Here is a 25,792-nt window from a genome sequence, read left to right on the forward strand (position 1 = left end):
TATTAAAGAGTTACTATTTCTTCTCAGAGCCTAATTGACTATCAATGGTTTATCCCCAATCACCTAATCACATGACGCAAACCTTTACTCCCCTTTGATAAAAACCAAACGCGTTCAATTTGAAAATAAGCCTTCGCCATCCAACCAGTTAGGATTGCTTTTAACATTTTATAGCATACAAAAATATCGCATTATTAAATTTTATTCCGGCAGATATCATTTTAAACATTCTGTACTTGTTTTAATGCTGTTTTGTTATGATATTTTAGGTACGTTTTTACGCGGTGGCCACAGCTGGCCAGAAAAAGCCACGAAGCGTGAAGGAAAGACCTTTGATCAACTTGAAGCTGCAAACTTGATGATGCAAGCCGACAAACTTTCCGTAAGGCTCCGATCCTTAGATCTACCACTTCACAACCCTACCATGATCTAGTAATACTAACCTTAATCCATTTATCTTTAACGGCTTTGCTATAAAGTCGTCGCCGATTTTCCGTTTTGTGGCTGTGACCTTTGAACTTGCAAAAGGAGGAGGAGGTTATTTCCGGTATTTTGGAGTTCTCCTTCTTTTTCTTCCTAACTAACATTTCTGTCGAGATTTCTCCGGCTGTATCAACTGCACCTGCTTTGAACACATACAGAGGCATAAGTTGATGGTGTTTCTGACAATCCAGGTAACGTTAGAGCGATTTTGTGAGTGTATTTTGATGTGTCAAACGGGGAACGTTATACGCAGTTTCTTAAGCTTAGTGTCCACGGTGGGCGGGGCGGAAGTGAGTTTATTTGTAGAAAAACGTACTAGTAGTTCAAGGATGTCCATAAAATTGAACAAGTACTTTAAGATGTATGCAGTATCCCTCAGTACGCTGTAGACGAACTTAAACTTGTTCTAGACATTTCTGTATTAGTGTTAGACTTAGAGACAGTCCGCAGTTCCGATACACTTTGAGCTCGTATCTTAGCAATGGCGTTGGGCCGCTACCTTCTTAGCGAGGCAGAAATTTTTCTCAGAGAGGTGTGACGATCTTCATATTATAGAGTCTGAGAGCCAGTTGCACTATGATGATATTTGTCAACAGGAGAAACAGTGTAAACAATACAGAAGTGTTTATGTTTGTTGTTTTTATTTGGTCACTATATTAATACACATTCTCAAGTTTAGGGTTGGCTATCTATTTATGATGTGTCAATGCCATATCTTCTGACATCGTATACTTCAAGCAGATGTTGGGAGCAATTCTTGTTTCCTACTCATTTTTCTTGGCCCTATAGGCCCTACCACCCTGCCAACATGTGTTTTACATTAGTGTAGCATCTCTTGAGCAATATCACCTCCATTATAGGGGTATTGTCTAAAATGGTTGTGTATGTGTGTTTACTCCTATAACTCAAGATCCTTTCGATGAATTTGTATGAATTTGGGTCCTATTTTGAGTACATGGATGTAAACCAAATAGACATGATTTTTACCTCCCTTGCAGTATTTTCAGGTACTGCAGCATTAACATTACAGGCCCATATCTCCTTCCTGAAGGTAGTGTGGCATAATCCATGAACATATCAGCTGACCACATTGACAAAAAATAACCCTTATACTAGTTATAGGTGGGGAGACAGCTGAGGTTGATGAAAGGAAGGGTCAAGATTTTTCTGTGTATTGACAAAAAGTAAGCCAGTTCGCAGTTTGAACTACACGTGTGAGATCAAAGATGAAGGCTCAAGCCCCTAACTTTTGAAAGTAAGTCCTTGTCTGAACACCATGTTACAGTTTTGTTTATGTCTCAGGGGCTTAAACTTTAGCATATTAGTATTACTAAGATTGCATCACACCTCACATGTGTAGATTAAACAAACAGACCATAAACCAGCCCATACATGTCCATATGCCAAATGCTACCCATCCGTGACTCAAATAACTGTCCCAGCATGGTTTGGCCTACATTTGTGTACTGAAGGTCATAGTGACACATTCCCCAAATGATCCTGGCAATTAATCACATCCAGATTGTGTTATGACGGTTCTGGCCTGAGTGTACTTACTAGTAGTAATATGTCAAGAGGATCTCGGCATTTTCATTTTTGTTTTCCAACATAAGGCCGCTTTTCCCTCATGACACAAATTTTCCACATTGCTACAATTTTGCATTGAATTGTGTGTTATTATGTTTAAATTTAGGTTAAATGCTATACTCTCTGTTGAGTAATTTGAAATCATTTCCCTAACAATGTATGGTGTGTAAAATAAGCTGTTGAAGTTTCCAGGTGTACTAGTACATTTTGGCATAATATACATGCATCTTGAGGACGCCTTTCGTAGAATTCGATACTTCAGAAAATCAACTCATACATATGCATGCACATGAGTAGTCTCGCTGGAGGTGATTGTGCATATGTTAAAACGTTGATTTGTGATTTAGAAGCATTGGAATTATACAGTGTGCTACTGTTAGACTAGGTTACCACCACTAGAAAATGTGCCTTTGGTAAAGGCAGAATATGCTTTCAATGTATCTTTTTATAAAATGATTACTTAGTATTTTGTACTTTCACAGGTACAGAAACCATTGACCGAGGAGCCATCATAGCGAGGCAGGCATCGTAGACCTCCGTGCATTGTTGACCTTGAAATACGGACTGAAGGTTAATTGGGATCTAGGAATACAATACCAGCTGTCCAGCACTGTCTGCCAGGACCTGATGTTTTACAAGTGTTGCTGACAGGATGGATAGAAGGTTATCCATTCAGAGTTATACAAACGTTGGTGGGAGACCATGGAAAATGTTTGGAGGTGGATTCATGCCATAAAGTCATGTCTATAGTATTCCAGGGACATGACAATCCATGTTTAGTTTATAGAGAAGTTTACGTGACTTATACTTGAAGTTTTGAGCGTTAAACTGGGCGAGATTTCGGAAAACAGACAACTGCTAGACTCTGAAGTAGAGGTAGAGGTCAAACGAAGGTCAAAGCCATGAGTACTGATGATGATAGTTCCAAAAATGGTGAAGCAGCATCTGGGATGCACCGAAGTGGGAGCGACAATGTTCTCGTGAAACCGACAGTACGCTTTCACGTTGAAAACTGCGAGGAAACTGAAAAACAGTCTGAGAATGGCACTGTTGAAAGCCCAGAGCACAAAGAGGAATCAGTGGAAAACGGAGATCACGCGTTCTCTGAGGAAGGCTCGCCAGTGCGACCGGAAGGACAGGGTCTAGCGACGGAATCTCCACGGATACGCAGTCCGTCTGTGGCAGAGGTGAAGGGAAAGGCGTACGAGAGATTACAGGAGGAACTAAGTCGAGCACAACAGGTACACATCATCATTTTTGTCTATTGTTGCAGACATGCAACTGACACGTATTGTTTTTTACAATGTCTTGCTTATCTTAGTTTACTATGATCAACCAGAAAAAAGGAAAGTTAGAAATTAAAGCAGATCACACAAAGCTACTCTTACTAGTGAAATGTAGACATAGTCTTAGGGTTATAACAGTAGTTCTCCTTTATCCGTGAGGTAACCTATTTTCCCAAAACCAAGAACATTAGTTTCAATATTTGCAAAATATTGCAAAAGTTGAAAACACCGTCAGTCAACATGATAGCCCTAAATACTCTGGTTTTAATAGCAACGGATATAGGTTACCCCGCAGATAAAGGTGAACTAGCGCTAATACCACATTATCAGGAAGAATTCTGTTGTGTGTTCCATTTACCTAATTGAATTGTTAGTAAAAAACAAATGAATCGTTAATGATCTGTGTGCTGTTTTGTTATGAAGGAACTATTGCTGAAAGATGAAGAGTGTGAGAAGTTGTCTCGTGTCCGGGACCAAATCGGCCAGGAGCTGGAAGAGTTGACAGCCAGCTTGTTTGAGGTAGGAACATTTTGTCCTGTGTTGGAGGAAAACTAGATATAATGTAGCTTTCATAAAGGTCATCGCATTTTCACATCTGTATCTGTAAAGCCAGTATAACTGTCCTTGGCTTTGGCACAACACAACAGCTTCACAGGCACACAGAGCGGCAACAGCTGGTTACATGTATTGTACATTGTGTCTCACACTGAACAACCTGTCACATGGAACCTTTGCACATTTGCCAGCTAGCATTGTTTGAAGTGAGGATGCCCTACTGTATTGGATGGCAATGAATTTCACTCTGCAATATTTCTAAGAAAAACAAATTTCATTGTTAAATTGGTAAGATATACATGTATGTTAATCATGCTCATCATTGTTAAACAGGAGGCCCATAACATGGTTAGGGAAGCCAATGTGGCACGGGCATCTGCAGAAAAAAGACTGAAGGAAGCCAACAGTAAGGTAAGAAAAACATGTGCCAATGCTACTCATCCACATTAAATAACTGTCCCAGCATGGTTTGGTCTACATTTGTGTACTGAAGTGAAGGTCATGGTGACACATTCCCCAAACGATCCTGGCAATTAATCACATCCAGATTGTGTTATGATGGTTCTGGCCTGTGCGTACTAGTCTGTCTGAGATTGTCTCATTTCATTTCCAAAGGCATACAGTCAAACCTGTCTATAGCGGCCACTCAAGGGACCGGACAAATTTGGCCACTATAGACAGGTGGCCTCTGTATAGAGGTGGCAGCTTGTAGATAAAATACCCAAGGGACTGACAAAAAGTGGCCACTATGGATAGGTGGCCCCTCTGTAGAGGTGGCCCCTAATACAGGTTTGACTGTATTTACCGATAAGGCCACAAATTTTCAACATTGCAATGATTTTACGAAATGTGTTTGTGTCAAATTTAGGTTTTTAAGTTTTTAAGGTAGTTATAATTTTATGTAACATATTATGTCCTCTCAGATTGACATGCTTCAGGCTGAGGTGGAGGCCCTGAAGACTCTGGTCATCACGTCCACTCCCAGCATGCCCAACCACCAGCACCACCCGCAGCTCCAGGCCCCCGCCAAGTCCGGCATCACGGCCGCGCACTTCCAGACTCACAAACGCTCCACCAGCTTCGAGCCGCAGACTGCCAAACAGAAACAGGCAGCCGCAGCCGCAGTGGTGCCACCGGAGGGTAGAGAACAGGAGGAGGTTGAGGTACAGTACACCTATCGGCTGTCACAGGCTTTAGCTAGGATTTTATTATAGGGGTCCAAATTTCTTGGTGAGTCGCATAAGTAATATAGGCTCTACTGTTGTAGGGGGTCCGGGGGCATCCACTTTCCATGATGCAGAGTTTTAAGATAATTTTAAGTTAAAATGGTGCATTGTAAGTCCTGCTGAGGGGCAAAATTACTGCCAGAGAGGTCACAGTTGAAGACTGAGACCACAAATGACCTAGTGGCATCCCTGGTCAATCAGAATTTCGTGCTTGTCAGAGGATCTGCTCCCCAGTGTAAGGGCGGCTAGTACAAATGTACCATTGGCGCATGCCTGGCTAAAAGCCTGGTCTGTCACTCAGAATTTGAAATAAAAGTCTCAAGTACATGTACATGTTAGTTTTTATCTCACAGTCAGGCAGACTTGCCAATACAATAGTACCCATGAAAATCAATGATTGAACATTACCAGGCCCTAAGTCTACAGGTTTTTTATTGTTGTTGACTTTGCTGTTCTCCAGCTTGACCCTACCCTACATCAGGAGTTCGTGACGTGGCGGAAGAGTCCAAGTCTAACGAGGGACGTGCCATTTCTCGCCAGGATATACAGTGAAGACATCCTGCCATGTCTGGAGTTTAAAAATGCAGAGGTGAGGATACCAGAAACCTTCGAGTAATCTAAAATCTTCATGTGAATAATAACAGAACAGTAGAATAATCTCATTCACTGTTTGACACATGTGTAGTCTAATATATTGTGGGTAGCTGGAAGGGCACTTGCACTACATAATAGCCTTTGACTTAGACAATACACAATACACAATATAGAATCTGTACAATTCATTCAAAATATCGAGGTAAGAAAGTTTAGATGCACGTCATAAACTGAAAATTGTGTGCGAAAATTTGTAAAGATGGACTGCAATGGTTTCACGTGTGTTTATCTTTTAAGATAATTTTGTTTGTTTGTTTTTTCCAGTTGGCTGCTGCAGTTCAAGAGGCAGTAGAGAAGAACACATTGTGTATAGAGCCGATAAACGGAGTATCATCATTTCCAAGGTCAGTTTGTTTCTTTAAACCTTTGGTTTTTAATGAGAAGCTCAAATCAGCCATGGATACATGTAAACGACTTATTAAGTGTTAACAAGAAACTACGATAAAAATATTCGTGATGTATTTTTCATTGTGTGCAGCTGACAGTGGCACTGGTACTATGAATCTTAAAATATTCAGTGTACTTTTAAGGTCTCAGTTATTGCAGCAACCTCTACTTATTACTTGTTATAGCTGTTACTTCAAAGATACCACAATTTTTTTTTCTATTGTCCTGAAATCTAATGGGTACAATGGCTTCACATGTATTTATCTTAAAGTTTATCACTGTTTGTTTGTTTGTTTTTTCAAGTTGGCTGCTTTCAAGTCCTGAAATCTAAGTGCTGTGATTGTAACGCCAGTTCACCTTTATCCGCAGGTTAATTAACCCATAGATCTATTTCCGTTGTTTGGAGAAACAAGGTATTTAGGGAAATCAAGTCAACGGACTTTAGTCTCAAATTACAAAATGTGAAATGAAAATATAGCAGTTTGATTCTGGAAATATTGTAGTTTGAAATCACCATCAGTTGTTATCCCTAAATACCTTGTTCCATAAAAGAACAGATTGAAGTAGGTTACCCTGTGGATAAAGGGGAACTCGCATTAAGTAAGTTTAGAAACTTATCAGAGAAATAAATATGACTTGTGACCCTTTGTGTACCACAGGTTATGTGCTCTAAGTCAGGTGACCAAAGTGTGCAAGTATAGACTCAAACTAGAGAACGACGACAAGACATACAACATCTCACAAGCCACCAGGAATAGGGTAAGATGTCTGTCACATAAAATCATAAAGTCCTTTCTAATGACTCTATGTCAACTATGTACTGTAATGTTGGCACATTGTAGGACCATTGTTACTGTATTCATACTGTAAATAATTAAATGTTTGTGGTGATTTAATCTTGGGGCTCTCCATGGAGTTCTTACTGCAACTATGAACGTAAAACACTTAGAATGCCTCAAATGCCTCTCCTGCAAAGTCAAGTCCCCTCAAACAGTACCTCAAGATGTGAAAGCATGAAGATTACCATTTGATGATTGTGTAAACATTTTTTATTGTTTCCAACAGATAGCTGCCGTATGTGACTTCATGACGTATATCAGATATATCCAGCTTGGATTGGTCAAGTCAGTAGGTATGTACAGTTTGATATTGTATGTTCTAACAGATAAAGTATCCTAATACTTTTGACATTGTGGGGTTAGTGTATACTTTTGGACGTATACAGCATGAGTATGAAACTCACCTGCCTAGTAGGCCTGCTACTTGACGCGCTTTCCAGCGCCTTGAGTTGTAGAAATCATCAGTCAGGTCCACCTGTCCTTAGCCGTTTCGTCCCCTATCCTGAGACAGCCTCTAGGTGGGGGGACAGCAGGGCGAACGTCTTCGCTCTGCCTCTCTACAACTCTTCTGACTACTTCTCCTTGATTCCCCACTTCGGATCTTTCCTCTTCACCCACAGCCAAAAGCTGCATCGCTCCACTTCTTCAGATAACGCTTTCACTAACTGCTTGTGACTAATGGAGAGTTCTCTACAGAGGCGTGTGATGGATGTTCCTACGAACCCCCTGCATCCTACTTCTACTGGGTATAACAATGCCCTCCAACTGTTCTCTACACACTGCTGTACAAGGTCCTGGTATTTGAGCTTCTTCCTCTCAAATGCCAGCTGGACGTTTTCTTCCCAAGGGACGGTTAACTCAACTATGATCACTGTTCTCTGTGCTGGTGACCAAAGCACTATGTCCGGGCGCAGAGTTGTTTCGCAGATGGTTCTTGGGAAGACTAAGCGGTTGTCCAGGTCGACTGACATCTCCCACCCTCCTTTACTCATCAGACCTTCACTTCTCCTTCTGCTGGCTGGAGCTGCTTTCTGCCCTTCCTTGACGAAAGGGATGAAGGACTGGTTCTGAACTCCATTGCTGCTTGCCTTCTTCCTTCCCTCCTCTAAGGTTGCAGCTAGGATTCTCGGAGCTTGGTTGTGACGCCAGGTGTATCTTCCCTGTTTTAAAGAGGTAGTGCAGGCAGAAAGGATATGCTTAAGGTTGGCCTTTTTCGCCCCGCACAACTCACAAGATTCCTCCTTTGAATACCATCTGCTTAGGTTTCTTGGACATGGGAGGATGTCATAGGCTGCCCTTATCAGGAAACTTAGTCTGAGGTCTGGTTTCTCCCACATGTTTTTCCACGTTAGCTTTCTGTCCACTGTGCTCTCCCAGTTAATCCAGGCTCCCTGCTGGTGTTGACCAACAACCTTTACTTTTCTCTCTTCTTCCATCATTTTCTTCACCTCATCCACTACCAGTTGTTTCTTTTCTCGCTGGGTGGCCTTGTCCCATCTCAGGGTTCTTTCACCCCTTTTTCACTCACAATCTGTGTGGTTTGCCCCAACAAACTAGGGGTGTTGCACAGTACAAGAACAAGAACAAGAACCCCATCCAAGACCACACCTCCCCTGCTGTACAGCTCCTACTATGTCTCTATGCTTGAGCCTGCTGACAGCTTGGTCAATCACTTCATCTGGGTTCCACTTTCTCCCTGTTTTCTGCCCTCTGTAAGCTGCTCTAACTGCGTTGTCCTGTGACCACTTCAGCTCTAAAGCCGTTCGCACTTTCTCCAGCTTGTATTCCTCTGTAATGGAGGTAAGTGGGAGGGTCAGTTTGTTTCTCCCGGCTAATGCAGTCCTAGACAGACATCGTGGAACACCCAGCCACTTCCTTACAAACGAGTTTGCTTTTCCCTCGACTTGGTCAGCTGTTGAGAGGGGTATGTCATACATCTTCATACTCTCATGTCCCTAATAAACGTACCGGGACGTTTATTTTTTTCAGCCTCACAATCCACCCGGTACGTTCTTATTTTGGACGGTACGTTTATTTTTTTTTCTGAAAATTGGGGATTTGCTAAGCCAAGACCCTCAAAGATTTGAAGTTTTTGGGGTTTCTGCCCATATTTCCGCGGTATTTTTGCTCAAAATTCCCTATTTTTCGGGCGAAACGGCGCGGATTTCAATGAGCGTGTACGCGTACGCGGTACTCTTTCGGTGATTTCGGTCGATCTTGCTAGGACGCTACAAAGTAAATGTTGTTCTTGGGGGAAAATAAAACACCACACTGACGTTTTGAAATACAATTTTTACATAAATAACTTTTAGTTTTAACTTAGTAGTAGTTTATAGTCTCTGTTTACATCGTGCGCTTTCGGCAGCGAGGCGGAAGAGTGATTCATTCACATTCGTTGACATAATAAATGCTGGACGTAAAAATAACAACTATAACATCGTTTCCCTTGTGATATGAGTTTTGACGCCGCAAATTCTCCAAAACGACAGGAATTCGTCGGTAAAAACAGCAAGTTCATAATCATTTCTAAGCGTCAACCGCCACAACTTTCCTTTGTAGATGCATGTGCCATTATGCCGAGGTGGTCACGTCGAAATAAAACGTTCTCTAAGTAGGCTTATTTCTTTGACAAAAATCAACCTTAGTCTAGTTTTCACATAAGTAACTTTTATTTATTAGATTTTAATCGTTTTTATCCGTAATCACTGTAGTTTATGCAACACATCAGAAATCTTGTTGCGATATTTTACTTTGGTAAAAGTGGAGTCGTCCACTGACCCCTAGTGACCTTGTTTATCAGCTGCTGCGACGCCATGTTGGAGGAAAACGCAAAGACGGAGATTTCCATTTTTGGCCCGCGGAATACGAAAATTGGGACAGCTTACATGCATTTCAAGAACCTAAAACATCAGATACATGAACGGACGGTCTATTTGTAAAATCTGCCCATATAGCCTTCCAGTCTGCACAGAAATGACGATGTAGAGAAGGGTAGAATCGATCGAAGTGCAAAGAGTCTGAGATGAGAAAAAAACGCCACGTGAATTCAACATCACTTCGCATAAAATCACATAATTTTGTACAATGTTTCCTTTATTCAATGTCTCCTTCATAAAGAGTCCGAGTTGAACCGACATTTTGCTGATGTAGTACAGAAAAAAAAGTGATCCATTCGTGGATAATTTACTATTTAGCGCAGCGTAACGCGGCCGGCCACGCGCCCGTGACGGCAGTGTTGGCATAGCGGCCGGACTGAAAATCGTCTGGCCGCGACCGCATTCGACAGGTGACCGCTATAGACTATTTCTTAATGCTTAGGTCAACGGGAAAAATCCAAGGGACCGACGAAAACGGACCGCATGGCCAGTTACGTGGCCCCTATACTCAGGTGACCCATAAGGCAGGTTTCACTGCGAATTTTTACCTTTTAAAATTTTTTTTTACCTTTTAAAAAATTGAGAAAACATCATGATTCGAACAAGATATCTATAGTTCTTCAGCTCATCATTTATAGAACTATCTGATGTGGTTCTTAGGCATAAATGAATAAAAAGACCTACCTGATTATCATCTCCTTTTCTTTGGACAGAAGTCATGGAGGTAGCATGGTCACAGTTAAATCAAGGTGGTTAAATACATGTCAATTTGGTTATTTTCCGGGGGGTATGTTTATTCCGGAGGGTACGTTTATTAGATATTGACGATTTGTCCGGGGGGTATGTTTATTCCGGAGGGTATGTTTATTAGGGACATGAGAGTAGGCCATTTGAGTCTTGGTAACAGGACACTCTGAAGACACCACACTTTCAGTTTGCCCGGTAGCTCACACTTGTCTATCGCCCTTAGGCCTTCCACTGCTTGTTTCACCAGCTCTTGTCCTCGCTTGGTGTCAGCTATGTCACATGTGTAGAGCCGTCCCAGGCTTTTTACAGGTTCCTGTTGGATTGTGGGAATGTCTTGGTTGTTTATTGAGAAAACTCTGTTGCTGATTTTCCCTTTCCTTAATGACAGACTTCTGGATTTACTGGGCTTGAATCTCATCCGCGCCCAATCTGTTAACTCTTCTAACCTCTGCAGTACTCGTCTGGTACACGGGGCAGTCCTGAGAATGCTGGTTACATCGTCCATAAAAGCCCTGAGTGGCGGAAGTCTTTGTCCTGATGGCAGTTTTATTCCACCTGCCACTTGTCTTGCACCTATGAGGAATATTTCAAAACCCAGAACAAAAAGGAGAGGTGAGATGGTGCAGCCCATGGCTATTCCCTTTTCCAACTGTTGCCATCCTGTAGTGAACTGTGGTGTGGTTACACTAACTCTGAAGTCCTGGAAGTAGTTCTGAATCATGGTTCTAATGGTCTCTGGTACCCAGAAGAAGTTCAGTGCATAGTGGATCACGCTGTGCGGTACTGCCCCATATGCATTGGTGAGATCTAACCACACTACGTGCAGGTCCTCCTTTTGGCGTCTTGCCATCTGTATTTGTTGCCATATTGTGCTTGCGTGTTCGATGCATCCAGGAAAGCCTGGCACCCCTGCCTTCTGGACTTCAGTGTCAATGTAGTTGTTGGCGAGCAGGTAGGATATCATCCGCTTTGCTAAGATGGAGAAGAACAGCTTTCCCTCTACATTCAAAAGTGATATATTTCGGAACTGTTTGATGTCTGTGGAAACTTTCTCCTTTGGGATTAGTACTCCTCCTGCTCTTCTCCAGGCACTAGGGATACACTGTTTCTTCCACGCAACTCTAAATAGCTTCCAAAGCAGTCTCCCGATCTTTGGGCACTTCTTGTATATCTGATAGGACACACCGTTTGGCCCTGGTGCTGAACCAGCCCTCGCTTTCTTGATAGCCGTCTCCAACTCGCTCCACCTGGGGAGGGATACATCAAAGGGAATTTCGGGTTCAGTTGGTCTGGGTACGTACCCTGGAGACCCCAACTCTTCATCTCTCTGGGGGTCACTGTACGTTTCTTTGAGATGCAACTCCAAATCTTCCCTAGAAATCTGGAGAGAGCCTCCTTTCTTTTCCTCAAGCAAGTTTCTGGCGAACTTGTATGGGTTTTTGAAGAACTGGTTCCTCTCTTTGGCTTTCCTTTTACGCTTCCTTCTGAGTCTCTCGGCTCTCCTAAGGCTTTTCAACTTCACTTTAATCTCTTCCCATAACTGCTCTAGACCTTCCTTCTCTTCTTGCTTTGCTTTACGCCATCTCTTCCTCAACTGGCGACGTCTGCGGACCAAAGTTGTAATCTCTCTCTCTCTGCGACTCGTCTGTTTTTCCCGGGCCTCTTTTCCCTCCTTCTTGTAAGTGCCGAACCTTTCGCTGCAGTAGCTGTATACTAAGTTGCCGAACTGGTTTAGTTTCCTCTCTACGTCTCCTTTCAGCCCCTGCTCGAGGATCAGATGTAAATCGTCATCTAACTTCTCCCATTCTTCCTTGTTATTCGCCCTTGGCCACTTAATCTTCTCTCTCCTCTCTGGGGCTGGTTCTTGTGGACGGGGAGTTGTCCCTGCTACTACTTCCTGCTGCGAGACTGGCTCTACTCTAGGTTCTGGCACTTCTGGCACTGTCCGGTCTCTGACTTCATCTACTGACACCAGGGGGGTACTACTACTGCCCTGGCTTGGTGCTTCACTGGTGAGGTCTTGGGTTCTGTGGGTAGACACCTGCCCCATGTCCTCTTCCGTCTGACCAGTTGACACTGTGCGGGTGTGTTGCCTCTTACCCTGGCAGTTCGTTCTCCCCTGATGAATTCGGAGGCCCCTATAGGTGGTGTCTTTCTTCCATCCGCAGCTGCAAGTCCTCATCACCACTTTTCTCTTGTCGATTGCCGTTTGGAGGCCGCTTCGGACCCTGGTCGTTTCCGTTCTATCTGTCCCAACAGGTTCATCTTCCATCCCGGCTCTCGCCGAACCAACGGGCTGTTTCTTCCTTTGTCGACTTGTTGTAATATGCTGGGTGACCGCTTGTTGCAGTCCGACAAGTTGGGCCACGGACCCTTTGTCCCCGGTGCATGTCTCTCCACGCTGTCTCTGGTCTTTCCCAGTCGCCAACTGGTCTTCCCCAGTCGCCATCCAGTCTTTCCTGGCTGCCAACAAATGTAGTTGAGTCTAAAGGTCCTGGGTTGGAATCCCTAGCAGGTCCCAATGTTTTGTCCTTGGTAAGGCATACAATTTTTCCTCCACCCAAGTCAAATTGAGTGCCTAGTTTTGTTTAGAAAAACACACCACACATATTTAAAAGAGTAAGGGTCCTTCCCAGTGTGAATGGATCATACCTTACAGTCTGGTCTTGTACTTACATTACAAAACTGGACCAGGTGTATTATGCCTAAGACAGCTTGCGTACCTGCTATGCTATACAGAAAAAAGAAATTATTATGTTTTGGTATGTAAATGAGGGGAAATTTGGATTTTTTTGCCTTACATATAATTCTGTTTTTTTTGTCTCCAGAGTTGCCCATGTATTTAGAGATTGTCCGGTTGCGTAAGAAGATGGCACTGGCCAAGCTGGGCTGTCTACAGACGATGGGCTGATGTCTGCTGTGTTCGTCATTCTCAACTCAGAATACGTGACTGTAAACATGGAAGTTCCTGTAGCAGGCCAGGTAGCATGCCGTTCTGAAATACTGACAGCATTCCTGTGGTGTGTGAGTCAAATCCTTGATGTGTAGTGTTAGAGACAACAGAAAATGAACCAGTCATTTTGTGTGAGTCTGACAGAAAATGCTCATTTGAAGAACTCACTGAAGATATGGTACTTCTCAATATGATTGGTAAAGCAATGGTCTTTCTATAGATATAGACATTGTTTCTTGTCGGAAAGGTGTAAAAATACTGTAAATCGTGAAATGTTTGTGGTGGTTTTATGTTTCACGCTAACCTCGCCACTGCAAGTTCATGACACAGGAATATGTATTTCTGGAATATTTTTTTCTGGAATATATATTTCTATGTTTTACAGGAGTTATACAGATTGTTTCAACTCTGGACTTAGAATGCAGCAAAAAAGTAATTTTCCATTTCTACCACAAAATGGACTGAAAATTAATGAGTTTACAGTACCCTAAAAGAGTCAGTGCGTGACTGAATATGTAAAATATCTAGCAATCAAAAAACTTAAAGTTGTACATGCAAAAAAAGCCATGGTTTTGATTTCTGTGAAGTGGTGGTGTTCTTTCATATTTTTCAGTCACTCTGTCCCCTATAGCTAGTAGTAGCCAAAGGGGCAGTCTGTCGGTCCACAAATATTGTTACAATTGATATGCTTTTTTAATTTATTGGCTTGTATAATTTTGGATTGCCATTGATTCAAACCACCAAGGAACCCAATGAATTTTCCTATTCCTTTAATGTAAATATCTTTATTGTAAATAGAAACAAAAATTTGGTACAAACGTATAATTTGTAGTCCAGATTGTGAAGTAGTGATACAAATATAGTAGTACTTTTGGTCTATTTTCTTAGTATTTCTACCCAATGTAACATTTGTCAACAAAAAAAAACAAAAAAACACTGACTTGCTACATGTTGTTTGCATGTGACAGAAAATGTGACAAAAAATCTCCCAAGTTTAGCTTCTAAGTAAAAAACAAGGAAGCTGTCACAAGTGATTTTGTAAATGTATTTGCTACCCGTTACATGTACCTTTTTTAATTAATTTCATGAGAATGAGGAAGATATTGCAGAAAACGTAGAGAACCATAGTAGTAGTGTCTCAAGTTAATGGCAGCCATTTTGAAAACCATGACTTTACTCCACTGTCATCTGTATTAGGCTACCTGTGATTGGATAATATCAACAGATTGAAATGTGAAATGTATTTTTGTGCCAATGGTTGCCAGGAATACATTTCTCAACCTTTGCATGGTTTCTGTTTGTTTAGTTTTCCTCATTTTTGTAGTATCGGTAAATAATTTTTGTACACTAATACTTTACCATCACTTTAGACGCCATATTGGATATGTCTGCAATTAACTGTAATTATAAATTTATAATCAATATTATATATTGAAAACACCTACCCTTATATGTATAGCATTAATGATATGCCCTCCAATGTAAATAACATTGTGACCTTATATATAATCAGCAAATAAAGTGGTTTGTACCTGTATATACGACTTGGTTACATCATGTGAAAAACGCCACATGTATGTAAACAAAGACTGATCGAATCATTACCATATCTGTTTTATAGTAACAGTTGAGTGACTGTTTGAAAGCAAATGGAAATGTAAGAATCATAGCTTCAATATTGTAGCATGTTTTATGTTTCATGAGTAATTATGAACAATTTTCTTACTACTGTACCATATTTATTATGTATACAGCAAGCCGAGATTTCAGGAGATGATGATTTGTGTATGTGTAAAGCATATCAATTATGAATCATATAAAGACCAGTCTAATGAATATACTGAGTGCATGACAGACTGAATTTGCTGTATTCAGTGATGTATCAGGGTATATAGTAATGTAATTATGCACAATGTGTTTGATTGGCTGTGCATGTGAAATTTGACTCCTCTGATTGGCTTAGAAATGACAAGGAGTCATACATGTAGCTTTTTAAGAACGAAAATCAAGCCTGAGAAGTTGCCTACTTGTGGTAAGAGAGCCATCCTACTGTTGTAATGATTGACTGTACAATAATGCCTCCTGTTGATCTGTTTAGGTACTGCATGGGCCTGTGTAAAATGTGTTACCCAACTGTATGATAATGTGATCTGAGATTCAGCAGTTAAATGAAGATCTTTTTTAAGTATCCACTCTTTGTTATAAAGAGTGTTATCTGCTCAATGACACTGTAATATTTCTTTGAAAATTATGAATTTGTAATTAAGAAGAATGTTTTAATTGTCACTCAGCATTTTGTCAAACCGGTTTAATTGCTATCCCACTCATCTTGAACAATTGCAAAAGACGGTGCTACCTCATTACCAGGTTGCTTCTAGGATAGCAAGTTGCCTAGTCATCATGGAATGAGGTAGATGTGACACAGCAGTAGATCTATCTGCATTTCAATATCGGCCATATTCGCTACCCTAGGTTTTGCAATTACATACAGGTACACGAAAGAAGATAGTACAGTATGTACTAGTGTGGAGGACAACTTGATATAATGATTTTGGCTGTAAAGGGTAGCCGACATTTGCTCAATACATGGTTGGAATATAGTATTCTTAGTTACAAAACATCATGAAAATGTTTTGGTCTTTCGCTGTAAATTTCACCATTGATGATCACAGTTGTACATGTAACACTAGTTCACCTTTATGAAGTTTATCCACAGGGTGTCCTGTATCCATTGTTGTTAAGAGCAGGGCATTTAGGGATGTGAAGTTGGCGGATGTTAATTTCAAATTACAATATTTTCAATACGTTTTCAAATGATGCAATTTGAAACCATTGTCCAACGACGTTAAATGCTGTTTTCAAAAACAACGGATATAGGTTACCCCACAAGTAAAGGTGAACTAGCGTTACATGCATGGCAGTGTTTGATCTTATCTATTGACGTCCTATGGTCAGATAAACATATGCAACATATACTTGGTTATACATCATAAGAAATATAATGCAAAGAGACAAAGTTGTATAAGTAAAAAATCATGTTATGTTAAAACTAACTTGTATGTACAGCTTCAGGATTTCTTTATTCAAAAAGGCTTATTAGATGTGTATCATACATGTCAAAAAGGCAGCATTTTTTAAAAATCATCTTGACTATACATTTTAATTCATGAAGCTGTTACGTTGATATTCTTTGTACATATACATGTATGCAAGAACATCTACCTGTGAATCATTGTTAATCACATAATACAACCAATTTATACTCAGCCCATGTGCCAATAAAATATGTGTAGATATACAAATGCTTAACCGTGTCAAATCTTTATTAACAAACTGTTAACTTTAATATTACATGAATAATCAATGTAGAGATTAGGTGTGGAATCCAAAATCTTATGTACAATTTGTTATTCATTGATTCTAACTTATATCATCGATATCATTTGCATATTCGGAAGAAAGACAAGAAACGTTTTCACCAATGAGCTCGCCTTATAATGAGTAATTTGCATAATCAGCTGTTGCCTTTAGCCAATGGGCTCGCATTATGTAAGATATCGTTTGCATATTCAGTGCAAGCTTTTCACCAATGAGGTCGTATTACGCGGTATCATTTGCATATCTAGTGATATTTGTAGATATAGCAGGAAAAACAACATTCATCCGAAAGAGCAAACACTGTGAGCTAGCCCCTGCATTCATGTCTTGTGGGTCCAGCTAGCCCCTGAAGACACAGGAGTGACTGCCGTAGAAGAAATGGCGCTTACGGGCGGGGTAGGTCAACCCATCGCGCAGGTCTGGAACTGTCTCGGGACAGGACGCAATGAACCTGGAACAGTGGAAGAAAATTATTACATCCATCATGGAGAAAACAGCTAGCCCTGATTGTCCATGTAGAAGACAATGTATTACGTTACATGTACTTCGATGAATGATGGACATCCAGGATAAGATACGCCAAAAGACAGATACTCAAGTCAAGCAACTAGATATGATTTTGGAAACGGTCATCTATCGTCAGTGACACTCAATAACTGCTGAATGAATGCTTTTTGGCGTCACATATACTGCATACTATAGATGCTTACGGAAGAAGAACTCCAGTATGACAGATTCCAGGATTCCAAGCGCTTGGAGATGACCACACTTCTAGTGGGACAATAAATGGCAGAAAGTTGGATATTATAAAATTTGCATTATGTGTTGAACACAACGTTATACTACCTTGTTGCCTTACCTTTGATGCATGTCAGACTTGTTCCAGTTGCCGAGTTTCAGGACCCGCTTCTTGCCAAAGAACCCCTCCGGTAGGGAGCGTGCCCTTAGCTGCGCTTTTTCCCCCTTCTTCCTCTCATTCGGGTTTTCCTTGGTCTCGTCTTCGTCGTCTTCTTCTTCTTCAGCATTCTCGGTAACGTCACCTTCTTTCTTGACATTTTCTTCGTCGATGGTATTTCCAAAAGGCACGCTTCTCTTCGTTTCTTCACTCGGAGGAGCCTTGGGAGAGCTTGGAGGAGCTGGAATGGCTGTTGCACCAAGCGGCTGTCCTCCCGCCGCGATCGCCTCGGGAAGGTTCTTCACCACCAAGGCCAGCGTGGGGAGGGTATGGGCGGTCGCGGGCATTGGAATAGCTGTTTGCACTTCTCCACCCTCCGATTTATCCGGAACTCTCGTTGGAAGCTTTCCAACACGACCGCTCTTGCCGTTCGGTTTGATCGGTTTTAGATCGATCGGCTGCAGGTTCCGCTTGTTAAAGGCTTCGGGAGGGACGTCAAGCGCCGACCGCTCCTTCAGTAAGAACTTGTCGATGACTTGGTCCGTACTGGGAGGCCAGGAAGGTCCGACTCCTCCCAGTGTCGGCGTAGCTTCATTCTTTACCGCTCCACCATCCTTGAACGTGACGCCCTTGACTTTGGCGGACTTCTGCCGGCGACGACGCGCGCTCTTGATGGCCTTCAGCCGCTTGCTAGCCAGCTTCTGTATCGGTCCCTGGTTCTTGTGTTGTGTCTTAGATGGCGAGGTTCTCTCCTTGATGTTGTCGCAGTGGGCTTCTTGGTATGTGGACGTGCCGTCTTTCTTTCGCAGGTCTTGCAGTGCCTTTCTGGTCACTGGTCCAAGGTCCTAAAAAAATAAGAAACTTTCAATTTTTCACCATAGAACAACCTCTGGCCTTTCTTGTATTGCAAGGCAGAAAAACAACCGTTTTAAGGCTACATATCTAAACCGATAAAACATCAATCTATCATTAAATGGCCATAGGCATAGGTCAACCGACTTTCTCAGATAACCTCATTGGCCGATGGTTAATTTCATCAGTGGACATCCAATTCACTGAAATCCATTTGTTTTCAAAATTGTGCAATTTTTCACTTGAACGAAGAGCATCGTCTCTTCGTCACAACACTTCCATATAGGTGAAGACGTTTTGTCTTGTCCAAGCCTTACGTTTGATATTCTTAATTCACTACAGTTTCGGAAGGAATCCACATGTATTGCCCACATAAGCGGATTCACTGTTTGAACTGCGCACGCGTTAGGTCCCAGGTAAACGCCCATAACATGTAAACAGTTCTTGCCTAGCTGGGCCATGATTGATACATGCCCAGTTTATTTATATCTTTGGAGCCTTCAAACTTGACTGCATTACACAGTGCAGCTTATAAAGTATTGTGCAGTACTGTAAATGCATTTAAGTTCGCGGGGATTTACTTTCGCGGTAGCGGGAAAATGGAGTGTTCGCGGTGTTTTAAGTTCACGATAGTGCCATAGACCTTAGTCAAAACTATCATGGTGAAATGTTCGCGGTGGTTTTAAGTTCGCGGTGAAGTGGCCACCGCGAAAACCGCGCGAACATTTCTGCATTTACAGTAGTTTTACCTTTGCGGTAGGAAACCTTGTAGGTCCGTCAGGAAAGACCTCGAACACGGGTGAGTGGGACCAGTAGGCGTCGTTCTGCGGCCACGGCGCCTCAGCTTTCTTATCCCTGAGAATATATTATACATTATTGTTATCATTTTAAGACATTAGTTTCAATTATAAGACATTAGTTTCAAGTAGCAAAGGTTGTTATCTGAAAATTATGCAACGTAAGAGAATGTATGATATGATGAACCGTGATAAGACCAAAATAGCGTAGATAACTTACCATATCAGTTTGTGTGGAGGTGGCGGTAGCCTGCAACATAGAAGACCGACATTTATATAGAATGTAGTCCCTCCTTTGTTAAATCTAGCTGGAGCGTCAGGTTTTACATGTTATAAATAGGGTCATGTGAAACTCCAAGCTTTTCAAATACGCAACCGATACGGTCACGGTACGCACACGTGTAGTGCAACATTACATTGTAAGACTATACGGAGTATCTCACATTGAAACTGAAGTTACCGAACACTAGATATAGTTTCCTGCTCTTACCCTACTTGAAAGAAAGGTACTGGTGCATTATCGACATTGATATGACTGTTATCAGTTTACGTATACATTTAATTAAAGACACAGAAGACGCTATTGGAGAAGCAATTTCGGCTAACGTCACATTTCCAAACCGGGGCCTGGTCGGGCTGTTTGTGGAAACAAAAAAATGTAAATGTAAATGTAAATGTACACGTAAAAATATGCACCAAGAATGCCCAGGACTATTCTTAATACGTCTTGTGTAGTTTAATGTCTTTTATATCATACTTTGCGTTCCCGAAAGCTGCCCGGCCGGGCCCCAGTTTGGAAATGTGACGTAGGCCGTGTGCAAAAATGGAGTAGAGCATTATAATAGAAAAATGCGAGTATCATTTGAAATACACTTGAGACTTCTTTGCATTATATTCACACACACCCCAAGAAAAATATACAAAAGACGTTATGGAAGAGACTAAAATGTTTGTTATACTTACAGCTGGTCGTTGATGCGGCTTTCACTCAGAGTGAGTTCAGTGCGCCTGTGCGGTTGTACTGTAGTCTTACTGTTGGAAGAACGATTAAAAACCATGATCAACAAGAGTTCGGAGACCTCATATCTCCATGACATATTCTGATTATGCAAATGAGTGTCACATCTCCATAATTTATGCTTGGTTATGTACACCTTTAACTAACTTTAACTTACACACGTCGCAATGTTGATACTCCAATCATTTACTACATGTACTTAGAAAAATTATGACACTTTCACATTAATCATGCAAATTAGGGACTTATTTGGATATATAATTGCTAATCTTCCACTACTTTAGCAGAGCATACCGAAAGTATGAGAATTAGTGATCACCCCCTCCATCTTGAAGATGGAAGATGCAAGTCGAAAGCGTGCGTCATCTCTTTAAAGCGCCGTCACGCCCAGGACCCGCCCACAATATCGCTTTCTTTTGCTCCTATTGCAACAATTTCATACATGTATATTGTATGGACAGTGGCTAGGTTCTGTGTATGAGAGTGGACACTTACTACTCAGAAAATCCGCTCCTGAAGTGCCGGTGCGACCGTCCCACTGGGAAGTCCTTCATCCGACTCTCTCCGAGGAACGGCAGCCCGCCTACTCCACCGTACCTCACGGCGTGGGTCCCCCAGGACTGGGCCACCGGCGCCCGCTGGCATTGTCTACAAACATCGGTGCGATAGATGTCGGTTAGCTGAGGAATGAGTCTACTCTACTACTTAATGACTACAAATATCGGTCACAGAATAAAGATATAAATATTGTGACTTTGGCCATCTTGATATGATTATATGGATAACATCCGTGCGCGCATCAATTTTCGGTCGTTTCCAAAAATAAAAAGTTGTCAACCATATCGTACATCGTACAAAGCAACTGCAAAATGAGCAAAGAACGATATGCCATAGAATGCAAAAATATCAATCGGAAAATGGCTACTAATGTCATAGAATAGCAAGGTCAATTCCAAGGTCATTTATCTATCTATTTATTCATCTTAAAACGGGTGGGTAGCCCCTACAGCTTTTGAAAATTGGTTTCAAAGTGGGCCCACCATACATGTAAACAATACAAACAACGTGTTATATTCAGACAACAGTGCAGTACTTACAGTAGAACACATGAAAACCGATTCGTTAAAACAAAATCAGTGTCCATTTTACCAAGGAGCCTTCATCAGATGAAACCTCCCTGTCGTAAACGTTAAAATTAAAGGTCAAACTAAAAACGTCAAAGATGGAGTGGAGGTCAGGGGTCAAGGTTCTACGTGTCGCATGTGTCTTAACAAACTTTTAAACTGCCGCATAGTCGATACGTGCCTAACGTCAACTGGAAGTGTGTTGTAGTAAGTTGTGCATCTGTATGCGAAAGTGCGGTGGCCAGCTGTGGGTAGTGCGGAGCAATGAGGTTTGTCTGAAATTGTGGTTGTGTAACAGGTGGTTGTGTACAAAAGTGGCGTCCAACTCCATTGATACATTTAAAGACAAATGTGTTCCTTTGTTACTTTGACAGTATAACCCAATATGTGGTACATACAGCTGTGCACTGTATACGTGTAGAAATATATTCATTCAATAGTGAGAATCCTTCCAGTTTACGTGGCTGGAATACGTCTATAAGGGTAAGTACTAGGGGTGGGTACCGGTACAGAAAATTCAGGTACAGGTACGGTCCAGGTTCAGAGGAGAATGTCCAGGTCCGAACATGAACCTAATTGTGAAAACTTGTAAATGGTTGATACTCAAAACAATGGTCCATTTCGTGCATTTTGTAAAAAAAAATTCTGTAAAGTATCGTGTAAACAACACTATCTGCCTCCGTTAATTTAGACGAAGTTTGACTGTAGAAACTTACTACCAACTCTCCTCTACTTCGCTCATTTTATTTTATTTTCTTGGACCAAAAAGCCCCAAAACATGTGAAAACCTGCCGCTATAGTGCCATGATAATATGTTTCATTTCTCATCGGTCCAACATCCGGTCTACTGATTTTTTTCAGGACCGGTCCGACCAGAAAAAAACGCTTACCCAACCCTAGTACAACATTTTATCTAGTACCAAGGTGTTTGTATCTGTCAGAAACAGCCATGTATATGTATATGTATATGTATATGTATATGTATATGTATATGTAACGTTATGTAGCTTGTGTTCTCTGTACATTTTGATGGTGAATATTGTGATATATGGTTTCTATGCGTCTGTCTACTTGCTGTTGTTTGTTGTGGTGTGGTCGATTTTTTGGGGAAATGGATGAACACTGATACGCGTTTATCACAGACAGTACAAAGCCACTGAGAACTACAATGTCACAAAAACACGCTTAAAATGCTGAGCAAATGCTGAGCTTTGAAATTGCCAAACAGTTATTTCACACGATAAAACTAGGTTCTAGAACAGTACGTTCTTAAAAGCTACTTTTTCCCCCTCAAATCCACGGACCCAATCGACAAGGGCGTTGGTCCAAGCAAGTTCTAGAATGCTTTGTGTTACATCTGTATAACATGTTTTGTAACTGTTACATGCTATCACTGGCGTCCTGAAAACAATACAAGCGATACAGCCAATAGCCCGGCCACATTCGTCAAATCGTCGGGCATTTGGATGGTCCTCCAAATGTCGCACGAAGTCTAGCTATCTTAATATTACAGAAAATGATTTTTTTAGATCCTTGTCTGCGGTTGATTCTGTCATAATCTGGTAGAAAAGCTTACATCAAAATCGATCGCACGACACGATACGATGAATGTGACCAAGTCGTAAGACAGTCGTAGTACCTACCCGATAGTTGGTAGAGTGACTCGGAACTGTTGCGGGCTCAGTAAGTCAGTGGAGAGGACGGTGGGGGAGATTTTGGTGACCACCACATCCTCTGAGCTCGGCGGGACGATGAGTCTTGGAACCGTAGCTGTCGGCATGGCTCAGCGTTAGACACTGGTACATCACTATCAACTAAATAGTAGTTCAAATTGCACCTCTATAGTACTAGTAGTTCAAGTTGCACCTCTGTAGTACTAGCAGTTCAAGTTGCACTTCTATAGTACTAGCAGTTCAAGTTGCACTTCTTACGTATCAGAATGTGTCCGCTAGGGACATTATATTACAAGTGCCAACACACTTTAATAAACAATAAAAAACGTAATAAAATATTTACAATGTTCCTATATGACGTCATAATGAGAAGGTTATCCTTAAATGAACTCACCTTTCCCTTATAGTTTATCCACAGAACAAAAATGAAATGCGGCAATATGACTTATCCACTATTTTGGACAAGTGCAATGCGTGATATTTGACATTATCTCACTCGCTACCGAAAATGATGTACATTTCTATAAGACGTTGCATGGTAAAATATCATAACTAAATTTCATAACACTTCTGCAATTGTACGTATTGGTTTAAACGTTTATCAATGTTCACCCGATGCATTTATACCTTACACTTGGATCTCAGGTAGTTTACTAGTAACTCAATACAACGATATAACATCATGCAAACTGTTTTATGAAAAAAAAATAAAAGTGTACAGTACCTTTTGAGATAGCTGGTAGAGTTAAAGTCCTCATCTTCAAATACAACGTTGTAGCTTACTACTAGCTGTATCGACCATTTATTCTGCACAGCTTACCACTACCACCTGTACAGTGTGTGTCTGGGGTAGGTGCTTGGTAGGGGGCAGTGTGCGGGACCTGAAGTCTTGGATTCAGGCCCATCCAGCCATGACTACACAAGATTAGATTACGACAGCAGCCTTTTCTCATCCGACTCTTGGATTACCGTCCTAAATACAGAGAAGCCTCTGCTGAAAGAAACTAATCCAGCCTACTTTTCTTTGTGAAAGCATAGATCAAACATCGATGAAATATAAACATTTATTTTTATTTGGTAAAAAGGAGTAAGTAAATGATATGTGTATGTGGGCATATACAGATAGGGCAAGAATTAGCTTAAACGAACTCCTTGAACTGAAAGTCACTAAGTTTTTTTTTTCTGGGATACATTTGAGAGTCTCATTTTTCAAGTGACCTTGTATCGGGGACTGAATATGAATAGAATATCTGGTCTGCAATGTACTGACACTAGTGTTTCGTTACATGCCCCATTTGCAAATAAGGCAGTGCTTTTTTTTCGCGGCAGCTCAGGAATAGAATACTTTGTGTGCTTATTATACACTGTTTATTCTTAATGGATACTTTGCGAGACTTTCTGTTTCTTTAAGAACAGCGTCGTTTGTAAGAGAGGACTTTTTGAGGACTTTGTTTCTTTACGCATGAAAGGACGGTATCTTAACTAAGTAAAGACGCTTTCGAATTATTGTAGTACTTAGGTACCCTTTAAAATAACACTCCAACGTAACCGTTACCACTTCACAGTATGCAGCTCTCTTTAGATCGTTCGGAAGTGTTATGAAAGTTATCTGCTGTCCATTTCAATGCGCTTTGTCCGTAGGACGTGGCGAAAGAATGTGGAAAAGCGTCACCTGGCGGATCTGTCACAAACTGTTTACAAGGTAAACAGCATGATAACTTTTTCGCACCACACCCTCGTATGTCATATAGTATACATAATGTATATGGGAACGTACTGTAAATGTATTTAAGTTCGCGGGGATTTAATTTCGCGGTAGCGGGAAAAGGGACTTTTCGCGGTGGATTTAAGTTCGCGGTAACACCATAGACTGCAGTCTAATACCATGATAATAGAAAAATGTTCGCGGTGGTTTTAAGTTCGCGGTAAAGTGGTCAGCGCGAAAACCGCGAACATTAATCACCGCGAACATTTCTGCATTTACAGTATTTGAATAATTAGTTTATTTGATGAATTAGAAAAGGCAGATAGACATAGAAACTGAGGGATGTGATTTAAAAAAAACATAAAGTAACTCGTATGTTACATGTTCTGAAAATACAGAAACTGCCTTTCCATTCCATACTTTTACAACAGTGATTCTTAAAGTTTTCATGGGTGTATGCTTTACATGAAAGTACGTGGATAGCAGGAAAAGGGACTTTTCGCGGTGGATTTAAGTTCGCGGTAACACCATAGACTGCAGTCTAATACCATGATAATAGAAAAATGTTCGCTTTTTTTTTGACAAACTTTTTTTAAAATTTATTTACACGCTCGCATCAGTTTTGAGGTTTCCAGAGGATGTCATCCATATATAGTCAAGTCGGAGCCGAACCTCTGCTTGGAGATGTGGACTGAGCCACGTTTAGAAGGTGTTCGGGGGTGGGTACTAGTAATTATTACGCAGTCAACGCCCATTG

The 25,792-nt window shown here is 41.3% G+C and overlaps 2 protein-coding genes across 3 annotated transcripts; one reads left to right on the forward strand and one right to left on the reverse strand.

The window, feature by feature from the left end:
* The first annotated feature begins 281 nt into the window (after window positions 1-281).
* Window positions 282-15,431, forward strand: LOC118406349 (guanine nucleotide exchange factor for Rab-3A-like). Of its 2 annotated transcripts, none has more exons than XM_035806310.1 (10): window positions 282-382; window positions 2,553-3,311; window positions 3,780-3,875; window positions 4,245-4,322; window positions 4,835-5,074; window positions 5,598-5,726; window positions 6,056-6,135; window positions 6,838-6,937; window positions 7,244-7,310; window positions 13,469-15,431. In XM_035806310.1, the coding sequence occupies exons 2-10, from the start codon at window positions 2,973-2,975 to the stop codon at window positions 13,549-13,551; spliced, it is 1,212 nt and encodes a 403-aa protein (XP_035662203.1). In that variant the 5' UTR covers window positions 282-382; window positions 2,553-2,972; the 3' UTR covers window positions 13,552-15,431. The 2 variants fall into 2 exon arrangements, with proteins under 2 accessions (XP_035662203.1, XP_035662204.1); XM_035806311.1 differs by lacking the exon at window positions 282-382 and adding an exon at window positions 540-674.
* Window positions 15,432-16,615: 1,184 nt separating this feature from the next.
* LOC118406348 lies at window positions 16,616-25,028 on the reverse strand. Its single transcript, XM_035806308.1, has 8 exons — window positions 24,980-25,028; window positions 23,301-23,457; window positions 21,029-21,181; window positions 20,479-20,547; window positions 19,736-19,765; window positions 19,468-19,573; window positions 17,831-18,711; window positions 16,616-17,422 (listed from the first exon to the last, which is right to left on the reverse strand). Exons 2-8 carry the CDS (start codon window positions 23,435-23,437, stop codon window positions 17,311-17,313), a joined length of 1,488 nt encoding a protein of 495 aa, XP_035662201.1. The 5' UTR covers window positions 23,438-23,457; window positions 24,980-25,028; the 3' UTR covers window positions 16,616-17,310.
* Between the last annotated feature and the right edge of the window lie 764 nt (window positions 25,029-25,792).

Source organism: Branchiostoma floridae, chromosome 19 (genome assembly GCF_000003815.2).
Source record: "Branchiostoma floridae strain S238N-H82 chromosome 19, Bfl_VNyyK, whole genome shotgun sequence".
In the NCBI taxonomy this organism is placed as follows: Eukaryota; Metazoa; Chordata; class Leptocardii; order Amphioxiformes; family Branchiostomatidae; genus Branchiostoma; species Branchiostoma floridae.